The 18,773-nt window shown below is 46.9% G+C and overlaps 1 protein-coding gene across 2 annotated transcripts in view; it reads right to left on the bottom strand.

The window, feature by feature from the left end:
* The window catches only part of SCAP (SREBF chaperone), a 68,576-nt gene that overhangs the window by 33,307 nt on the left and 16,496 nt on the right, over nucleotides 1–18,773 (bottom strand). For both annotated transcript variants that reach the window (XM_081834193.1, XM_081834194.1), the window contains exons 2-10: nucleotides 16,857–17,086; nucleotides 15,033–15,162; nucleotides 14,557–14,714; nucleotides 10,321–10,541; nucleotides 7,627–7,732; nucleotides 6,978–7,150; nucleotides 6,107–6,233; nucleotides 3,271–3,383; nucleotides 1,288–1,382 (exon numbers count right to left, since the gene is read on the bottom strand). In XM_081834193.1, coding sequence (XP_081690319.1) covers nucleotides 1,288–1,382; nucleotides 3,271–3,383; nucleotides 6,107–6,233; nucleotides 6,978–7,150; nucleotides 7,627–7,732; nucleotides 10,321–10,541; nucleotides 14,557–14,714; nucleotides 15,033–15,162; nucleotides 16,857–16,978 — 1,245 coding nt within the window. In that variant the 5' untranslated portion in view covers nucleotides 16,979–17,086. The remainder of the gene's footprint in view (nucleotides 1–1,287; nucleotides 1,383–3,270; nucleotides 3,384–6,106; nucleotides 6,234–6,977; nucleotides 7,151–7,626; nucleotides 7,733–10,320; nucleotides 10,542–14,556; nucleotides 14,715–15,032; nucleotides 15,163–16,856; nucleotides 17,087–18,773) is intronic.

Below are 18,773 nucleotides of genomic sequence, written 5' to 3'. Positions count from 1 at the left end.
TGTTTATGTACCGTATTTTTCGCCCCATAGGACGCACCGGCCCATAGGACGCACCCAGTTTTTTGGGGGGGAAATAAAGGGGGGGAAATTTATTTCCCCCCCCAGGTACGCTGCGCTAAGCCCGAAGCTTGGGGCATGCTGAGCTCAGCGCACCCCAAGCTTCTGGGTGCTGGCAAGGTCTCCGCTAGCTGTGGGAGAGCCGCGCGGCTCTCCCAAGGCTAGCGGAGCGCTGCGCTAATCCCGAAGCTTGGGGTGAGCGGAGCTCAGTGCGCCCCAAGCTTCTGGGTGCTGGCAAGGTCTCCGCTAGCCTTGGGAGAGCTGGGTCTCCCACGGCTAGTGGATAGCTTCCTGAAGCCTGGAGAGCGAGAGGGGTCGGTGCGCACCGACCCCCCTCGCTCTCCAGGCTTCAGGGAAAGCCTGCATTCGCCCCATAGGACGCACACACATTTCCCCTTCATTTTTGGAGGGGGAAAAGTGCGTCTTATAGGGTGAAAAATATGGTAATCTTGTTATATTTATAGTACTGAAACGTGGATTTGTTTTGGTTTGGTTTTCGCATGTTACTACATTTGCTACTGTGTCATTTTGGTCTGTTGTTATGAAATTGCTTTTGCACTGTTTGGTTTTGAAACGCTTTCCCGTTTTCTTTGTTGTAAGCTGCTTCGAGCATGATTTTTGGGGAGGGAAAGTGAATGAATGAATAAATGGAATGCCGCACTCTCCCCCATCTGAACTGCATCTAGCACAGCCTTTCTCAACCTGTGGGTCCCCAGATGTTGTTGAACTACAATTCCCATCGCCCCTAGCTAGCAGGGCCAGAGCTCAGGGATGATGGGAGTTGTAGTCCCACAACAGGTTGAGAACCGCTGATCTAGAAGGTAGCAAGATGGCAACATGGATGGCTGAGGCGCCCCCAACAGCCAAGCCCCATCTAGACTTGTAGCATCAAGGCAGTCTTCAAGGGGGACCCCACTAGGGAAGTGTCTCAGGGCTACAGAAACACAACTGACTGTTGCCAAATGAAAACACAGTGACATATGATGAGCTGGTAGATTGAATTGACTGAAAGTTTTGGCAACTGCAGGAAGAGGGTTGGCAGATGGCACAAGATGCTGTGGACTAACATGGAATGGCAACACAGGAGGTCTGAGAAGAAGGGCAGGAGCACAAGCCCTACTATGTCCAACGATGCTCTGCAGGTGGTGGGTAATTGCCAGGCTAAACCAACCCCCACCCCACCCCAAGAAGCCAAGCAGGGCTTCTGCCCCACCAGAACCCACCAAGTACCTGGATAGCTGGGACGAAGGTGAAGTAGCCAATCAGAATGATCCCCAGCTCTGTAGCCATGTTCTTCATAATTGACCAACTCTCATTGCTCAAACCTGGGGAAGGAGAAGAAGAGTTTGGATTTGATATCCCGCTTTATCACTACCCGAAGGAGTCTCAAAGCGGCTAACATTCTCCTTTCCCTTCCTCCCCCACAACAAACACTCTGTGAGGTGAGTGGGGATGAGAGACTTCAGAGAAGTGTGACTAGCCCAAGGTCACCCAGCAGCTGCAGGTGGAGGAGTGGAGACGCGAACCTGGTTCACCAGATTCCGAGTCCACCGCTCTTAACCACTACACCACACTGGCTCTCTGGGGAAAAGGGACACATGAAAATAAGGTTAAGGCCAGTGATTGGAAGCTGGGGGCCTGCTTGACCTGCAGCGACTGCCCAACACACAAACATTTTAAGGGGGCAGAGGCATTGATTTACGACAGGGGAGCCTTGTTGGCCTGGGGGCCAGGTCTTTATCTCCCCCCATCACTTGGTCCAACTTTGGTAGCTGCGTGGGACCACCCACTTGCCAATCATCTAATATAACAACGACATGTGAGTGGCAGGCGGGTGGTCCTGCTGATCTGCCGAAGTTGGTTGGGAGGGAGGAGGCAGTGACCAAGAAGGACTGAACCCCCTGCACAACAGCTGCTTTTTGCAGGAGAGGCAGCTGTGTCTCTTAAGTGCTCCACAGCAGGCATCACATATGGAGACAGGTGAACGTAGTTTGAGGAAACCGCCTCAGAAGCCAAATGAGGAGGCCTGGTGTTGGTCTGCAGGACAGAGGCTCCCCACCCCTACTTCAAAATGACAAAAATTATTAACAGAACAAAAGTCAAACACAACATGCAAAAATCAACGGGTTGCTGAACTCCCAAAGTTCAAAGTGCTCTTCTGGAGGGACACTTCAGTTTCGTGCCTCTGTTGTCAGGAAACAGCCAGCATACTTGACACATAAGGGGAAGCTGGAGAAGTGGCTGGAGAACGCAACTGGCTTTGCTACTATTGAGACATTTTGGTGCTCCTGGCTCAAGTACGGCTGCTAAAAATTCAATGAGAGGAACACTTCCTTACTCGGTTTGTGCAAATTGCTACCTTCACTGAAAGTGAAGCAGCAATTACTACCTCCACTGATAGTGTGTCCCTGCCAGTTGTTGGAAACTACAGGAGGGGAATTTACTCTTGTGCAACTTGGCCTGATCTAGCGGGCTCTTCTTAGGACATACGTTATTAAAATAACCTCCACACACGACAAAGATATCAAACTGCTTGCTTTGTAATTGGGTCTTCTGTGCTCCTTAGCTATGCATATTGAGACTGGATTGCAAAACAGGATTGCTAGGTTCCTCCTGTATTTCCTAATGAGTGTCATGCAGTAATCTCGGTGTGTTTAATCTGGTGTCAACTGAGCAACAGTCTGTCATGGGACCTGTCCCCCAGGCTGCTCTGACCCACGCCAATATACTACCCCGTGCCTTTGACACATCTAAGACCCAGAATGACTGCTGGGGCATGGATTGCCACAGAGGAAAGGTCACAGATCAGCAACAGAGGGATTACTTTGCATGCAGAACATCAGCAAGCACTGATCTCAGATGCCAGGTGTGGGAAAGACCTTGTCAAGCCACTGCCAATCAGAACAGACTGAGAGCCAGTGTGGTGTAGTGGTTAAGAGCGGTGGACTCGTAATCTGGTGAACCGGGTTTGATTACCCACTCCTCCAGATGCAGCTGCTGGGTGACCTTGGGCCAGTCACACTTCTCTGAGGTCTCTCAGCCTCACTCACCTCACAGAGTGTTTGTTGTGGGGGAGGAAGGGAAAGGAGATTGTTAGCCGCTTTGAGACTCCTTCGGCGAGTGAAAGGCGGGATATCAAGTCCCCCCCCCAAAAAAAACAGACTAGAGATGGGCCAATAGTCTGGCAGAACTTTCCGTCTTCGTTCCATGTACCTTGCGCAATCCTCAACTTCACTTCCAGGTCGACGGGTGTGGAAACGACAGATTTCGTGAGGACCAGCACATTCTCTAGGCCAATAACTACCACCAGGTAAGGGAAAATCTCCCTAGAGGAAAAACGGAGGGTAAACATATAGAAAGTGGAATTGCCTGGCCTAAGTAACCAGAGCAAGTCTCATTCTCAGAAGAGAATGGCTGAAGCTCACTGGGTGGCCTTGGGTAGGTCACTATCTCTCAGCCTAACCAATCTCAAAGGGTTGTTGTGGGGATTAAATGAGAAGTGGGGGAACCACCTGGAGCTCTGGGGCGGGGTGGGGGAGGTAGGCAGTATAGAAATGAGATCAAACAATCCTTTAAAAGATTGTGTAATAATAATAATAATAATAATAATAATAATACTTTATTATTTATACCCAGCCCATCTGGCTGGGTTTCCCCAGCCACTCTGGGCGGCTTCCAACAAAATATTAAAATACAGTAGTCCATCAAACATTAAAAGCTTCCCTAAAAAGGGCAAATAATAATAATAATAATAATAATAATAATAATAATAATAATAATACTTTATTATTTATACCCAGCCCATCTGGCTGGGTTTCCCCAGCCATTCTGGGCGGCTTCCAACAAAATATTAAAATACAGTAGTCCATCAAACATTAAAAGCTTCCCTAAAAAGGGCAAATAATAATAATAATAATAATAATAATAATAATAATAATAATAATAATAATACTTTATTATTTATACCCAGCCCATCTGGCTGGGTTTCCCCAGCCACTCTGGGCGGCTTCCAACAAAATATTAAAATACAGTAGTTCATCAAACATTAAAAGCTTCCCTAAAATGGGCTGGCTGCCTTCAGATGTCTTCTAAAAGTCTGGTAGTTGTTGATTTCTTTGACATCTGATGGGAGGGCATTCCACAGGGTAATTGCCACTACCGAGAAGGCCCTCTGCCTAGTTCCCTGTAACTTGGCTTCTTGCAGTGACAGAACCGCCAGAAGGCCCTCGGCGCTGGACCTCAGTGTCCGGGAAGAACAATGGGGTGAAGACGCTCCTTCAGGTATACTGGACCAAGGCCATTTAGGGCTTTAAAGGTCAGCACCAACACTTTGAATTGTGCTTGGAAACATTCTGGGAGCCAATGTAGGTCTTTCAAGACCAGTGTTATGTGGTCCCGGCGGCCGCTCCCAGTCTCCAGCCTAGCTGCCACATTCTGGATTAGTTGTAGTTTCCGAGTCACCTTCAAAGGTAGCCCCACGTAGAGCGCATTGCAGTAGTCCAAGCGAGAGATAACCAGAGCATGCACCACTCTGGCGAGACAGTACGCAGGCAGGGAGGGTCTCATCCTGCATACCAGATGGAGCTGGTAAACAGCTGCCCGGGACACAGAATTGACCTGCGCCTCCATGGACAGCTGCGAGTCCGAAATGACTCCCAGGCTGCGCACCTGGTGCTTCAGGGGCACAGTTATGGGGGTTATTGGAAAATAGGAGCTACTGGAAAATAAATATCTTTAGGAAGGCAGGCAATACTATTTACTATGAACACATCTGACAAAACATACTTCAGATGCCAGCATTTACCATTCCCCACAAGCAACGAGAAGAGCAAACAAGGCAGCTGGGCTCTCAGATCAACTTGGCATGGATCCAAAGTGACCGTCCAGTTGAGAAAAGCCTATCAGAGACAGCGGTGTTGTGGTGCTACAAGGGGAAGGTCACGGGGAGAGATGTGGTAATGCTCTTCTGTGTTTGCGTGGGAAGATGATGCAAGGCTGCGACAAAGGGCAGGCAGGGGGAAAGGAAAGGCTGAGTGCATCTCAAGGCCCCCCCAAGAGAGATACTGGTCCCTAATTCTTGGGCGCATGGGTGGGGGGTCATCCTCTTCACACCAACTCTTAGCTTTGTGTGATAAATAGCAAATCCATGGGGCAGAATATGTTAAACTTGATGAAATGATTTCTGCTGCTTTCCAACGTTGTGATGCATGATTAAGCTAATCACCCCAGCCATAGGAGCTAGAAAATTGCTCTACAAAAAACTGCTCCACGGGGGCTAGAAAATTTCAAATGCTAAAATATGGGAGACTGAAGAAGCTACTAAATGGGCTTCTTGGTAAAGAATCCACATTCAAGAGTTTGCAGGTGTAATTGCTGAAGGAATTATATTCCTGGTAATGTATTTGATATTAAAGTTCCGTGATCTACAAGATCGGGTTGTCCTGTGTCTGCATAAAAGCTAGCTCTGGCCTGTAGGAAAATATTTATACAGGATGCAATTTTTGTCAAGCACACAAGGTTTAAAACATCTGGATTTATACCGGAGAGCTACCTTGTTACAAGAGGTTATTCTGTGGCTTCCAAAGATTACAGTTGTTTTGGAGAGAGCTGGTGGAACCACTGGTTTCTACTGGGACATTTTCTGGCAAAACCAGTTAGAACAGGTGTTTCTATCAATTTATGACCCGCCCCTTAATCTAAAGATAATCTGATAGGCATTGGGGTGTGTTTGTTCTAATAACGGCCCCACCTCTGAGCCGATTAACCTGCCAGAAAGACACAGGTAAAATCCCAGTTCTGATTCATGTTTGGTGGAGATGAAGATGTTTGCAAATGAATTTGTTGTACTCATACTGTGCTTTTTTAAGTATCCACCTAACGGAGCTCATCTCAGCAGAAGGATAATACAGTTTGCTCAGGCAGCCATGAGACATTGCTTGGAAAGGAGGTCATTAATACGGCAGCTGTAGGAAGGAACTAAAGGAGAGCAGCAGCTCTTTCGCAACCATATTAACCAGCTTCTGCCAGTTAGATTAATTTAGATGCTTACCCTCCATTGAGCGTAGGTGTCAGGCCAAAGAGTGTGCACAATCCAACCGACATGAGCAGAGAACTCAGGACCGTCACAACCGCAGCCAGAGCCAAGCCCCATTTTGATTTCACCATGTCAATCTTCCCTGAGGGAGAGAAAGCAAAGCCTCCAGAACCGTCGGATGAAAGTAAGACACAGCAACAAAGCCGTGGAGGCAGGACACATGCGTGCGCTAACCAGACCATGGGAAAGGCAGAAAAGGTGCCATCCACAGATTGATGTGCAAATGCGCAAGCGGGTCTGCGGGTTCTCTCTCAACGCACAACACGATCCATCGCTGTAAAATGAGGTTCGCACCAGGGCGTGCAAAAGTAGCACCTTGAAGGATGGGACAAGAAGAAATGCCATCTATCCCAAAACAGTGTTTCTTTTTCTTAAGGTTCCAGAAAGTGTCTCTGTCTCTCACACACAATACCAAGTACAGTGGTACCCCTGGTTACATACCTAATTTGTTCCAGAGGTCCGTTCTTAACCTGAAACTGTTCTTAACCTGAAGCACCACTTGAGCTAATGGGACCTCCCGCTGCCGCCCGATTTCTGTTCTCATCCTGAAGCAAAGTTCTTAACCCAAGGTAATATTTCTGGGTTAGCGGAGTCTGTAGCCTGAAGCGTTTGTAACCCGAGGTACCACTGTACTGCTCTGGCTATTAAATAAAGGGTGCTGCATTTATTACCCTTTTCCCCCAGCAAAGTCAGTCTGCTCAGAGACACAACTCTAAAGGCTCTGCCCCGCTCTATTGCTGCGTTAAAACCAGGGGTGGGGGGCAGCAAACACACGGTCCCTTGAGCCCTCCTCCTCGCAATGCCCTAATCTGCCCTTCACACTTACGGGTAGAGAAGTAGATGTAGGCAAACAAGATGATGTAGGTGGTCACAAGGGGAATGAGTTCAGCGATGCCAATCTCTTCCTTGAAGTGGACGTGGGTGATGTGCTCTTCCTGCAGGCTGCAGTTGGGGCTGGGGTGCAGCGCCTTGAGGCGGGAGCGGAGGCTGGCAAGGAACCTACCGTGGAAAGCACAAGGGCAACTCACAGTTCCTACAAAGCACATGCATGCAGTGCTCCTTGTCTTAAAAGAGAAAAACCAGCTTTCACATAAGTTACAGGGCACACAGCAAAGCTGCCCTATTTTTGTAACCTGTGTAGCAGCCGTAAGAGGCTCGGCGTTGCACAACCACGGCTACTATTCTAATCCACTGGTTCTCCATTGTGCCTCAGTATTTGCATAGGCAAAGGAAGGTTTTGCATAAAGGCTTTGCCAGTGTATCGAGCGTAAAAAGAGATGTTAACGTGACATTTTGACATGTGATCATTCAGGGGAGAAAGTGACATGGATTTAACAATCCCTGTTAGGAAAACATGCTAAAGGCAGCCTTGAGAAAATGAAATACAGTCCTGGAGTATGAACAACACATGGAATAAGGGAGAAGCATTTTCCAAAGCTGTAGGTGACTGTTTCATCATCTTCTGGATGAAATACCTGGAATCATAGCGCTGAAGACCCAGGGTAATGGTGTAGGTTACCACTCGCTTCCGGTTATATAGGTTCACCCCACTGTACTTCCCTGGAACTCCGAACAGCAGGTCTGAGGAAAGAAGAGGGACACATTGTGAGGTTTCAAAGTCACACAACTGGGAAGCAAATGAGGCTCCCCAAGCTTAATGAAGACTATCACACACTGCTCCAGTTGCCACATCTCCAAAAAGATATAGTACAGTGGCACCTCAGGTTAAGTACTTAATTCGTTCCAGAGGTCTGTACTTAACCTGAAACTCTGCTTAACCTGAAGCACCACTTTAGCTAATGGGGCCTCCTGCTGCTGCCGCGCCGGCGGAGCACAATTTCTGTTCTCATCCTGAAGCAAAGTTCTTAACCTGAAGCACTACTTCTGGGTTAGCGGAGTCTGTAACGTGAAGCGTATGTAACCTGAAGCGTATGTAACCCGAGGTACCATACCACTGTACAACAGAGCTGGGAAAGGTACCAAAATGGGCAATTTAAACAAGCTAGGAACTGTAGCATGTTCCTTATGACAGACAACTTAAAAGATTTGTATCTTTTTAAGTCCCAAAAAGGGCAATTAAAACAAGCTAGAAACTGTAGCCTGTTCCTTATGACAGACAACTTAAAAGATTTGTATCTTTTTAAGTCCCAAAAAGGGCAATTAAAACGAGCTAGGAACTGTAGCATGTTCCTTATGACAGACAACTTAAAAGATTTGTATCTTTTTAAGTCCCAAAAAGGGCAATTAAAACGAGCTAGGAACTGTAGCATGTTCCTTATGACAGACAACTTAAAAGATCTGTATCTTTTTAAGTCCCAAAAAGGGCAATTAAAACGAGCTAGGAACTGTAGCATGTTCCTTATGACGGACAACTTAAAAGATCTGTATCTTTTTAAGTCCCAAAAAGGGCTATAAAACGAGCTAGGAACTGTAGCATGTTCCTTATGACAGACAACTTAAAAGATCTGTATCTTTTTAAGTCCCAAAAAGGGCAATTAAAACGAGCTAGGAACTGTAGCATGTTCCTTATGACAGACAACTTAAAAGATTGGTATCATGCTACCTCCAGGGTCAGAGGCATCATGTCTTTGAATACAATGGTGCCCCGCAAGACAAACGCCTCGGAAGACGAAAAACTCGCTAGACGAAGGAGTTTTTCGTTTTCTTAGCCGCTTCGCAAGACGCATCTCCCTATGGGCTTGCTTCGCAAAACGAAGCGTGCCCCGCAAGCTCCGGGGACAGCGGGGAAGCGCCGCGCGCCTTCCCCTCTGTCCCCGGAGATTGCGGGCCTGGCAATGGGGAGAAGCAATCTTCTCCCCGCCGCCCCTTGCTTTCAACAGGTCCGGGGACAGAGGGGGAGACGCGCGGCGCTTCCCCTCTGTCCCCGGACGGTCTCCATAGGAACGCATTGATTGATTTTCAATGCATTCCTATGGGAAACCGTGCTTCGCAAGACGAAAAACTCGCAAGAAGAAAAAACTTGCGGAATGAATTAATTTCGTCTTGTGAGGCACCACTGTACCAGGTGCTGGTGAATAACAGCAACAGGGAAGGGTGGCTGCCCTCAAGTCTGCTGATCAGCTTTCCATGGGCAACTGGTTGGCTACTGTGGATCAGCTTTTGGTCAGATCCAAAAATGCTCTCCTATTGAGTTGATGTCAAAACTCTCTTCCTGGCTCTGACATGGCAGAACAGCTGTTCTCCAATATTCAGGCCAGCCTCCCAACACCTGATCAAGGACAAGCTAGATACCATTATGTAAGAAAGATGAGGGAAAACCAATTCCATTTCACTATGGCGTTGTTGTTGTTGTCTTCCATGTAGTTTTTTTCATTAATTCTCCAAAGATATTTCAAAGCAGTTTTTTTAAAACATATTTTCTTCTTGACTTCCTACTGCATCTCTTCTGGTGGTTTTTAAAAAACTCCTTTTTGTTCGTTGTCCTATACAGTAGAACCTCGATTCACCACCGCCCCTACTTGTGAACAATTCGACTTGCAACCGCGACAAACCCAGAAGTAAATACTGGGTTTGCAGCGATTCGCACATGCGCAGAAGCGGCTTCTGCCATCTGTACATGCGCAAAACGGCGCTTCTACCAGCAAACCGGATCGACTCACGAACGGACCTCCGCAATGGATTCCGTACGTGAGTAGAGGTTCCACTGTATTATATATGTTTTTATTGCCTAAACCCCAAATCATTGGTTCTTTCAATAATCCACTGTTTATACTTCGAATCCTGCCTGCGACTTCATGTATGGGTGATAGTTTGACTTGTAACGCATCCATGATCTCCGCTCCTCCTTAAACGTTTCATCATTATGTCCTCTTAATTTAACAATTTCACCATTTCAGCATAGTCCATCAGCTTTAGAAGCAGTTCCTCCTTGGTTGGTGATCCTTCATTCCACTTCTGTGCATATTAAGTTCCAACTGCCTGTTGTCACATTATTCCTAGTGAAAAGGCTTTGGGCTTTTTTAGGGATTGACAGTTTAAACATCCTTTTCAATTTATTATAGTATCTTTTCCCCAGAACCCTTCGCCTTTTCATAGGACCACCACATGTGACGTTGCTAGGCTGGTTGTCAGGGGAGACATGAGTCGGGCCCAATGGATGTTCCTCAAGTATTTCCCCTACTAATCTCTTCTCATGCAAGATCTCATACCTTTGGGGGTAGCCGATGTCTGTAATGTCTTTGGTTCATGCTGGTGGATCGTTCTGATGACATCCGGGTCAGCACTGAAGAGTTCCTGGTCATTCTGCCAGAAGTTTCCTGGGGACAGCAGCAGGCAGCCATGTTCAGGAAGCAAGCCTCGAAGCTTCTTTAAATTAGGCAGGAGATCTGTTACCTGAAGGCAGATTTCTTCCAGACTTTTGATTCTGGAGCTGAAAGGGGAGGGGGGGGTGAGAAAAGCCAAGAGTTTCAGCAGATCAAGAGTATCTGCAAATGGTCAAAGCAGAAAGGGACATTGCAATTCCACTGATTATTCATCCCAGTGATTCAGAAAGCGGCCACAGATATGAAATTCATTTTTGCAAGTATCCATCAGTTCTTTGAAGTGGCAAATTGCCTGTGAGCTCTCTTATGCCTATGGTTATTTTATATTCATATGCTCTACTGTTAAAAAATATGGTCTGGGCTCTGGTGGTTTCCCTTTCAGAGTTATTCCCTTTCTATGGTCATTCCAAAAACACCTTAGCCAAAGTCATTTTTCCTCTTCTCCTGCTGTTACCATGTCACCATCACTTCTGCATTACACAGTGGTACCTCGGGTTAAGTACTTAATTCATTCCGGAGGTCTGTTCTTAACCTGAAACTGTTCTTAACCTGAAGCACCACTTTAGCTAATGGGGCCTCCCGCTGCACAATTTCTGTTCTCATCCTGAAGCAAAGTTCTTAACCCGAGGTACTATTTCTGGGTTAGCGGAGTCTATAACCTTTATATATATATATATATATATATATATATATATATATATATATATATATATAATATTTATTAACGTTTCCAATTAATACAAAAAAATAAACATACACAAAAGAGAAATAATAAAAATACAAAAATACAAAAACAAAAAAATAAAATAAAACTAATATAATTTCCATTACTCATTTCCATTAACTTATTTCCCAGACCTCCTCTCACCTCCCCCTTTTGTATTCCAATTCAAATTCTTAATTCAGCAAATCCTTATTATAACTTGTTGTAACTTATTATAACTTATTACTCAACCTCTACATTACAGCTGGTAACCACTTAATTTTTATCCAGTTATCATTAACTTTATGATGCTTCTGCAGATAGTCTTTGAATTTCTTCCAGTCTTCCTCCACCGTCTCTTTTCCCTGGTCTTGGATTCTGCTGGTCATTTCTGCTAGTCCCATATAGTCTATCACCTTCATCTGCCATTCTTCCAGAGTGGGTAGATCTTGCGTCTTCCAGTACTTCACAATGAGTAGCGGAGTCTATAACCTGAAGTGTATGTAACCCGAGGTACCACTGTACTATCTACATCGTCCTCAAGCTCCCAGCCATTACATTTGAGGTACTCCACCTCTTCCATCTCTCACTGTTCCTATTCCTTGCAACTCTGCTCTGCAGACAAGCAGAACTGCCACCAAGGGACTCATGGTCAGTTAACAGCTTCCAAAGCAGGGAGGTCTACCCAAAACAAGGAGAAGGAATCAGCAATCCAAATCCAAGTTTTGCATCCAGCACAAATACAGGATATGTGGACTGACCATACAGAAACTGAGATACATGGTTCCAAATATCTCCATATGCCGCCAGTGGCATAGCGTGGGTTGTCAGCACCCGGGGCAAGGCAAGTAATTTGCACCCCCTAACCCATGGATTTCGCCCCTAACCCCCAGATGTTGCGCCAGGTGCGGCCGACCCCCCTGCACCCCCCACGCTACGCCACTGCTCCCATCCTCTCATAGCTGGAGGTGCCGGCGACTCAACCTGGGGGCCTTTTGCAAGGAAAGCAGCGCTCTCCCATGCAGCCACAAACTGTAGTAGACCGGCTCTTTTGAGAAGCAAGGCGGGCTTGGCTGAGGGACGTGGCTGGCCTCTGCAGGGGAAGGAAAGGAGGAGACCGCGGGGTCTTTTTCTTCCAGGCATCCGTCCAAGAAGGAGCGTCTGCCTCTGGTTTAAACCTCACTCACCAGAAGAGTTGCAGATCCAGCCGGGGCCGCGCGCGCTTTCCTGAGCGGGAAAGCAAACGCGGGGGAAAGTCTCCTGAGAGGCGCCCTCCCTGCTCTCAGAATGGCAGGGTGATGAGAGGCACCCTCTAAGGGACAAGAGACCCGGGAAATCCACCTCCCACTGAACTGAGCTGGGGTGGGGGTTCTTAATTGGAAAGAGGATCGCAGCTTCCTCGAAGAGAGCCTTTGACCTTGAAGCTTGCTGCTGGCAGGGTGGCTTTTTGCGGTCGCCCCAATTTGGGGCGCAAATACCCGGCGGCTTCGCCCCCCAACCCCCGCGAAGATGCAGCTTGGGGAGCGCGCGTGCGTTTCCACCTGACTCTCTCCCTCGCCCCCTCCCCGGAGTGTTGCAGTGAGAAAGGGAGACTCTCCCGCTCGGCTGCCACTGTTTCTCTCCACGTGTCCGCCGCCAGAGGCAGCAGCGTCGGCGGCGGGCGGCCGTCCTTGTGCGAGCAAGTCTGGCGGCAGGATGGTGGCGAGGTGCTGCGGCTGCCGCCGGGCCCTGGCGGTAGTGCCTCCCGGCGCGCTCTGCCTGGCTGCGGCGCTCAGCGGGCTCTTCAGCTTCAGCTTCTTGGCCGCAGCCCTGGTGCTACAGCCTGCGCCCGAGGCTCTTCGGAGACTCCGGAGGCGGCGAGCGCCCCCCCCCAGATGTTGCGCCCGGTGTGGCCGGCCCCCCCTGCACCCCCCACGCTACGCTACTGTATGCCGCCGACAAAGTCAGGAACAGAAGGTGCAAACAGAATCAAGGCTCTTGGAGCTCTGAGTCAAATAATGTTCATATTTATTGCTTTATTATTATATTATTATTACAACTACTACGACTACTACTACTACTATTATTACACTTATCTACTGCCCTTCATCTGAAGGACTCAGCGTGGTTCACAACATAAAGATACTTTGTACACGGTAGGAATGCTGGCTCCCTGCACCAGCACACACCGACCAACGTGATCAAGAGCATATTAGGATAAAGCCCAACTGCTGTCCTGCAATCGTGCTAATGTGCATTCTTCCTATAGAAATACAAAGTGGCTCACACTCATTGCATCCAGCTCAGATATAGGCTAGAACCTCTGACACGAACATTTAAGGGTGCCACAGTCAATTTTTATCTGGCAAACAACTTGGGTTCTGTAGCAGACTGTGAAGACTAGGTTTAGTTTATATGATTCACAGTTCAAGTATTTTGAAGAGATGGGGGATCAGGTGGCATCAGATTAACAGCCTGGGAAAGGGAGCCAGGCCAAGGGAGTAAAGCATCCCCTGAACAAGAGCAGCTCTCCACAAATACAAAGGTCAAGAGATCCCTCTGAAAAGCCAGGAAATCAGCAAGTCTCAAGCTGCCCAATTCTGGATCCGATATTCTATGTTCTACCAGCATGATGAAGCTCCTCACATATTAAGCACGTACAACCTTGCCTATAGGCAGCTGGCTGTACACATGCTAAATGTCAAGAAATCAGAAGAGAGCAGTTAGCTAGCACATCCTCATTCCTAATGGGAATCTCTCCTTGGCTCACTTGGTGCCTTCATTACATATTTAGGCGCTAAGCAAAAACATACTTCTCCCCCGTCTTTGGCTCCCCCGCCTCTCCTGGTATGCCCCACAGAGGAACTTATTATTATTGCCTTTTAAATGGGGGGAGGGGAGGTATTATTTTGCTTGTTATTATTTTATATATTTTTGTGTTCTTATACTGTAAACCGCTCTGTGATCCTAAGTTAAGGGTGGCATATAAATTTAATAACTTAAAGGTCCATAAATCACAACACCCCAGAGGTCCCAGGCTCTAAGGGAGTCAGATTAGACTCAATCAGAGCCAGGGCCTTTTCAACACTGGCTCCGGCCTGGTGGAACGCTCTGTCTCATGAGACCAGGGCCCTGCAGGATCTGATTTCTTTCTGCAGGGCCTGTAAGACAGAGTTGTTCCGCCTGGCCTTTGGCTTGGAGTCAATTTGATTCCCTCCCTCCCTCTTTCTTTTTTCCTTTCTCCTCCTGTGATGAGGCTGCATTTTAATGTTTTAATGTTGTATTTTAATCTTGTTTTTAAGTTGTATTCATTCAACTTGTTTTTATTATTGGTTGTTAGCCGCCCGGAGTCCGGCCCTGGCTGGGGAAGGCGGGGTATAAATAAATTTATTATTATTATTATTAACAAACAAACAAACAAATAATTGAGGTCCACCTACCCGTCTTGCAGGGCATGGTTTCTGATTTCCTCCACTAGCTGGAAGACACGGGAGAGTGGGGACCGAAACACATCAACAGCCAGGAATGTCTTGGGCCACGGAGAGACAGTGGCTTTCACCAGGACCTGCTGAATGTAGGCTACAGGAGCACCTGTGTACTGGGAGGGAGAAAATGAGATGAGACAAATTTATAACAGGAGACCAAAGTTGCAGCAAAGTACTCTTCAACCATATAGTAGTTTCTATGTGCCATTTGTTTAGCTAACTGTATCCAAGCCTCTTCATGCTGCAGCTCTTTTGCTACAAGGGTGGAACAGAAGCTCAGTGCAAGAACACATGCTTCAGAGCTATTCTGGGCCTTAGGAATATGAAAGTTAATGAAAGGCAATACCGATAAAAATATAAAAATGGTGGCTGTGTTTTCTCTGCCTGCGTGCTCGCTTCACACACTGTGGTAGTAACAATAGTAACAGTACCCAGTCAGGCTTTTCGTTCGGCTCTCCTTGCTGGTGGGTTGGGTACCCTGGAGGCTGTGTGTAGTCCTTCACAGGGGTGGTATATTCAACAGGTCCAGTGCCGGGCAATGGGAGTTTCAGCAGTGGGTAGCTGCAAGGCAGAAAACAGGCAGCAAAACATTTTTAGGCAAGACCAAGCGATGAAATAAAAAAAATGGGCAAAGACTTTACGTCCTTTCTCCCACCCTGAAACTGAACATCCATGACAAATGCCAGAAGAGAAGTCATGCGCAGAAAGCACAAGAAGCAGCCCTGTGGGGCTTTAAAAGACCTGCACATTTTAAAAAAGCAGCATGAGCTTTTGCAGGCAACAACATTGCTGAGGCCTCAAAGCAAACGGATTCCACTTCAAGGCAGCCACGTCCCATTGTCACACAACTCTCACAGATACAAAATTTTCCTGTTATCTGACCTTCAGCGACTTCGGCACTTTCAACATTTCCTTCAACTGCGAACTAGCGAAAATTGCCAAGGCCTTTTCTAAACAGAACACAGTATTGCTCTGTATGATTTAAAATACAGGGAATATAGACTCTGAGAACTCTGGGAACACACTCCCCCCCCCTCAAATTCCTTCCCCTCAAATAATTCCTTCAGACTGCAACAGCAGAAGTAGCTATGGCCGAAATTTTAATAGGCAAACCAGTTTGAGAAAACAGACTTTCTGTTTAAAGAAAATTAATTCTGGCTGCATCTCTTCTGTGTCTCTTCTCTTACAGCGGTTTTCCATATGAAAGAGAACATGATGTTTTCTCTTGCTGCCAAGTCCTATGGCAAGGTCACAATTCTGTTTATTAGTGACCAATACCTTCTTACACTCATGCCAAATGTTTCATAGCAGCAAGAGACCGTTGCTATAACACTTCCAGCCACATGACTACCTAGTCCGGCATTGCAAAGGCACTCCAGGGCTAAGGGAGACAAAGAGAGCAGAAAAAAGTTTGGACAGAATAAAATATTTCTTCCTCTTTGAAAGTTAATGGAAACGGGAGTACATCCCACAGAGCCTTACTAAGCAGCCAAGCCTACACAGCAATGAAAGAATAGCCCTTTCATCTCCGACATTTTAGCCCACTACTGCAATTCGGCACCTCTCAAAAGATCTGCTAACCCAAACCACAAGTACAGTGGTACCTCGGGTTAAATACTTAATTCGTTCTGGAGGTCTGTTCTTAACCTGAAACTGTTCTTAACCTGAAGCACCACTTTAGCTAATGGGGCCTCCCACTGCCACTGCACTGCTATATTCTGGGCTCTGGTGGTTTTCCTTTCAGAGATATTCCCTTTCTATGGTCATTCCAAAAACACCTTAGCCAAAGTCATTTTTCCTCTTCTCCTGCTGTTACCATGTCACCATCACTTCTGCGTTACACAGTGGTACCTCAGGTTAAGTACTTAATTCGTTCCGGGGGTCTGTTCTTAACCTGAAACTGTGCTTAACCTGAAGCACCACTTTAGCTAATGGGGCCTCCCGCTGCACAATTTCTGTTCTTATCCTGAAGCAAAGTTCTTAACCCAAGGTACTATTTCTGGGTTAGTGGAGTCTGTAACCTGAAGCATATGTAACCTGAAGCGTATGTAACCTGAGGTACCACTGTATTGGTGCATTTAGTCAAAGGTATCTAAACTTGCCCCGTCTGGGTGTTCTTTGCAGAAATGCAAGTTTCCTCCTGGGCCCTTTGGCCTCTCCCTCAATACTTTCACAGCGTTTTTGAAATGAAAATGCACAACCACGTGGTCCACTTGAAGACAAGGCACACATGGACTGCAGAAGAGAGACTTTACCAGCAGGCCAGGACACAGAGGCCGGTGAAAAGGATGATAGGGATGGGGCAGGAAGCACACAGCAGCCCGTGGTTGTAGAACGCCCGTGATATCTTCTCCCGCAGTCTGTCAGTCAAGGTCATTCTCAGCTGTCCCTCAGCTAACTGCCATCCCGGAATGTATTAGGGCAGTTTCATCAGAGTCCACCATGGGTGGCACTTCAGAAAAGGCACGGCATGCAAAACAGAATTCTGGAAGGGAGAGAAGAGAAGGCAGCAGCTGGTCAGTGCAATGGGCAAACCGTCACCTAGGGGTAGAGAGATTCCTTCCCCACATTAACAGTGCCACCCTGTGCGTGTTTACTCAGAAGGAAGGCCCACTCTGTTCAGTGAGACACATGCGCAAAGAAATGTGCACACAAAACTGCAGACAAAGAGCACTCCTGCAGGGAACTCTCATGCCTGACATAAAAACCTTTTATGTCTTGGCAAAACCCTCTCATTCACAGAAAATGGCACATGAATCAAACATCTGTGTACTACATTTTAGGTACAAGCTCCAGTGGCTTACAACAGACAGTAGTGCTCAGACACAGGACTCAAACCACACATAAGATACCTGGATTTATCAAGTTTTCTAAACTTATTCTGATATTGCAACCTTTCTTTCCTTGATTTTTCTTTCAGATCTCTCTTACAGCCCTTCTCAGAATTATTTTCCATTTTTTTCCTCAGTGGCCTTCTGGATTTATGATTCACAAAATGGGAAAACACATGATTTCTGTAAGTGATCCTGGGACCTTGGGTGTGTGCGGCAGGTCTAACAGCAACAACAACTTTGGAGGGGCTGTGTCTGCCTGTTCAGTTGGGCTGCCAACAAACCCAGGAGGAGGAAAGGCATTGCCTGGGCTGGTTTAGTTGACCTGACATCAGCAAAGGCAACACGGAGCAACTAACCCTTGATTGCTAAGCAGGTCAGTTGAAACACTGAACTTTCCCATAAGCTCAGCCTAGGAAAATAGCTGGGCCATCTGACTCTTCTGATCGTCATAGTCTTCAGCCTTGAATGCAGTGTATTTGCCACCATTATAACAGAAATGGCATTGAAATACCAACCAGAAAGAGGAAGGAAAGCAAAGACAAAGGAGAGAAAGCCTTGAAGGGAATGCCAAGGATTCCAGGAGGAGACCCCTTGGGTGCCAACATCTGAAGCACACTGCTCAGTGGCTCACTGCCACTAATTGATTAAGATAGCAGGTAGCAAAGACCAGGAAGCAGATGGCATCATCCACATACTCTTCTTCACAACACATGCTGATTATCTATGAAACCACTAACGAGCCGAGCTGTATGAGAGATGACAGAGACAACCGTTTGGCAGAACAGCTATAGTTGAAATTATTTGTGCTTTGCCATGTGCACAACTGCCAAGTCAAACCCAGGTGGGAGGAAAAAGTCTATTTCCCACTCCCTCCACTTTAAAACAAAAAGAAAAAACCATAGCACGCTACAGTACGTTTCCGAGCACAATTCAAAGTGTTGGTGCTGACCTTTAAAGCCCTAAATGGCATCGGTCCTGTATACCTGAAGGAGCATTTCCAGCCCAGACACTGAGGTCCAGCGCCGAGGGCCTTCTGGTGGTTCCCTTGCTGCGAGAAGTGAGGTTACAGGGAACCAGGCAGAGGGCCTTCTCGGTAGTGGCGCCTGCCCTGTGGAACGCCCTCCCAGCAGATGTCAATAAACAACTATTCTACTTTTAAAAGACAAGTGAAGGCAGCCCTGTTTAGGGAAGTTTTTAATGTCTGCTGCTGTATTGTTTTTAATATTCGGTTGGAAGCTGCCCAGAGTGGCTGGGGAAACCCAGCCAGATGGGCGGGGTATAAATAATAAATTATTATTATAATTATATTACGTGTTAGTAAGCATATTGTATTTTCAG

This window comes from Podarcis erhardii (genome assembly GCF_964252035.2).
Source record: "Podarcis erhardii genome assembly, chromosome: 12".
In the NCBI taxonomy this organism is placed as follows: domain Eukaryota; kingdom Metazoa; phylum Chordata; class Lepidosauria; order Squamata; family Lacertidae; genus Podarcis; species Podarcis erhardii.
Note: the sequence above shows the minus strand (reverse complement) of the source record. Positions and strands in the feature narration are given on the sequence as shown.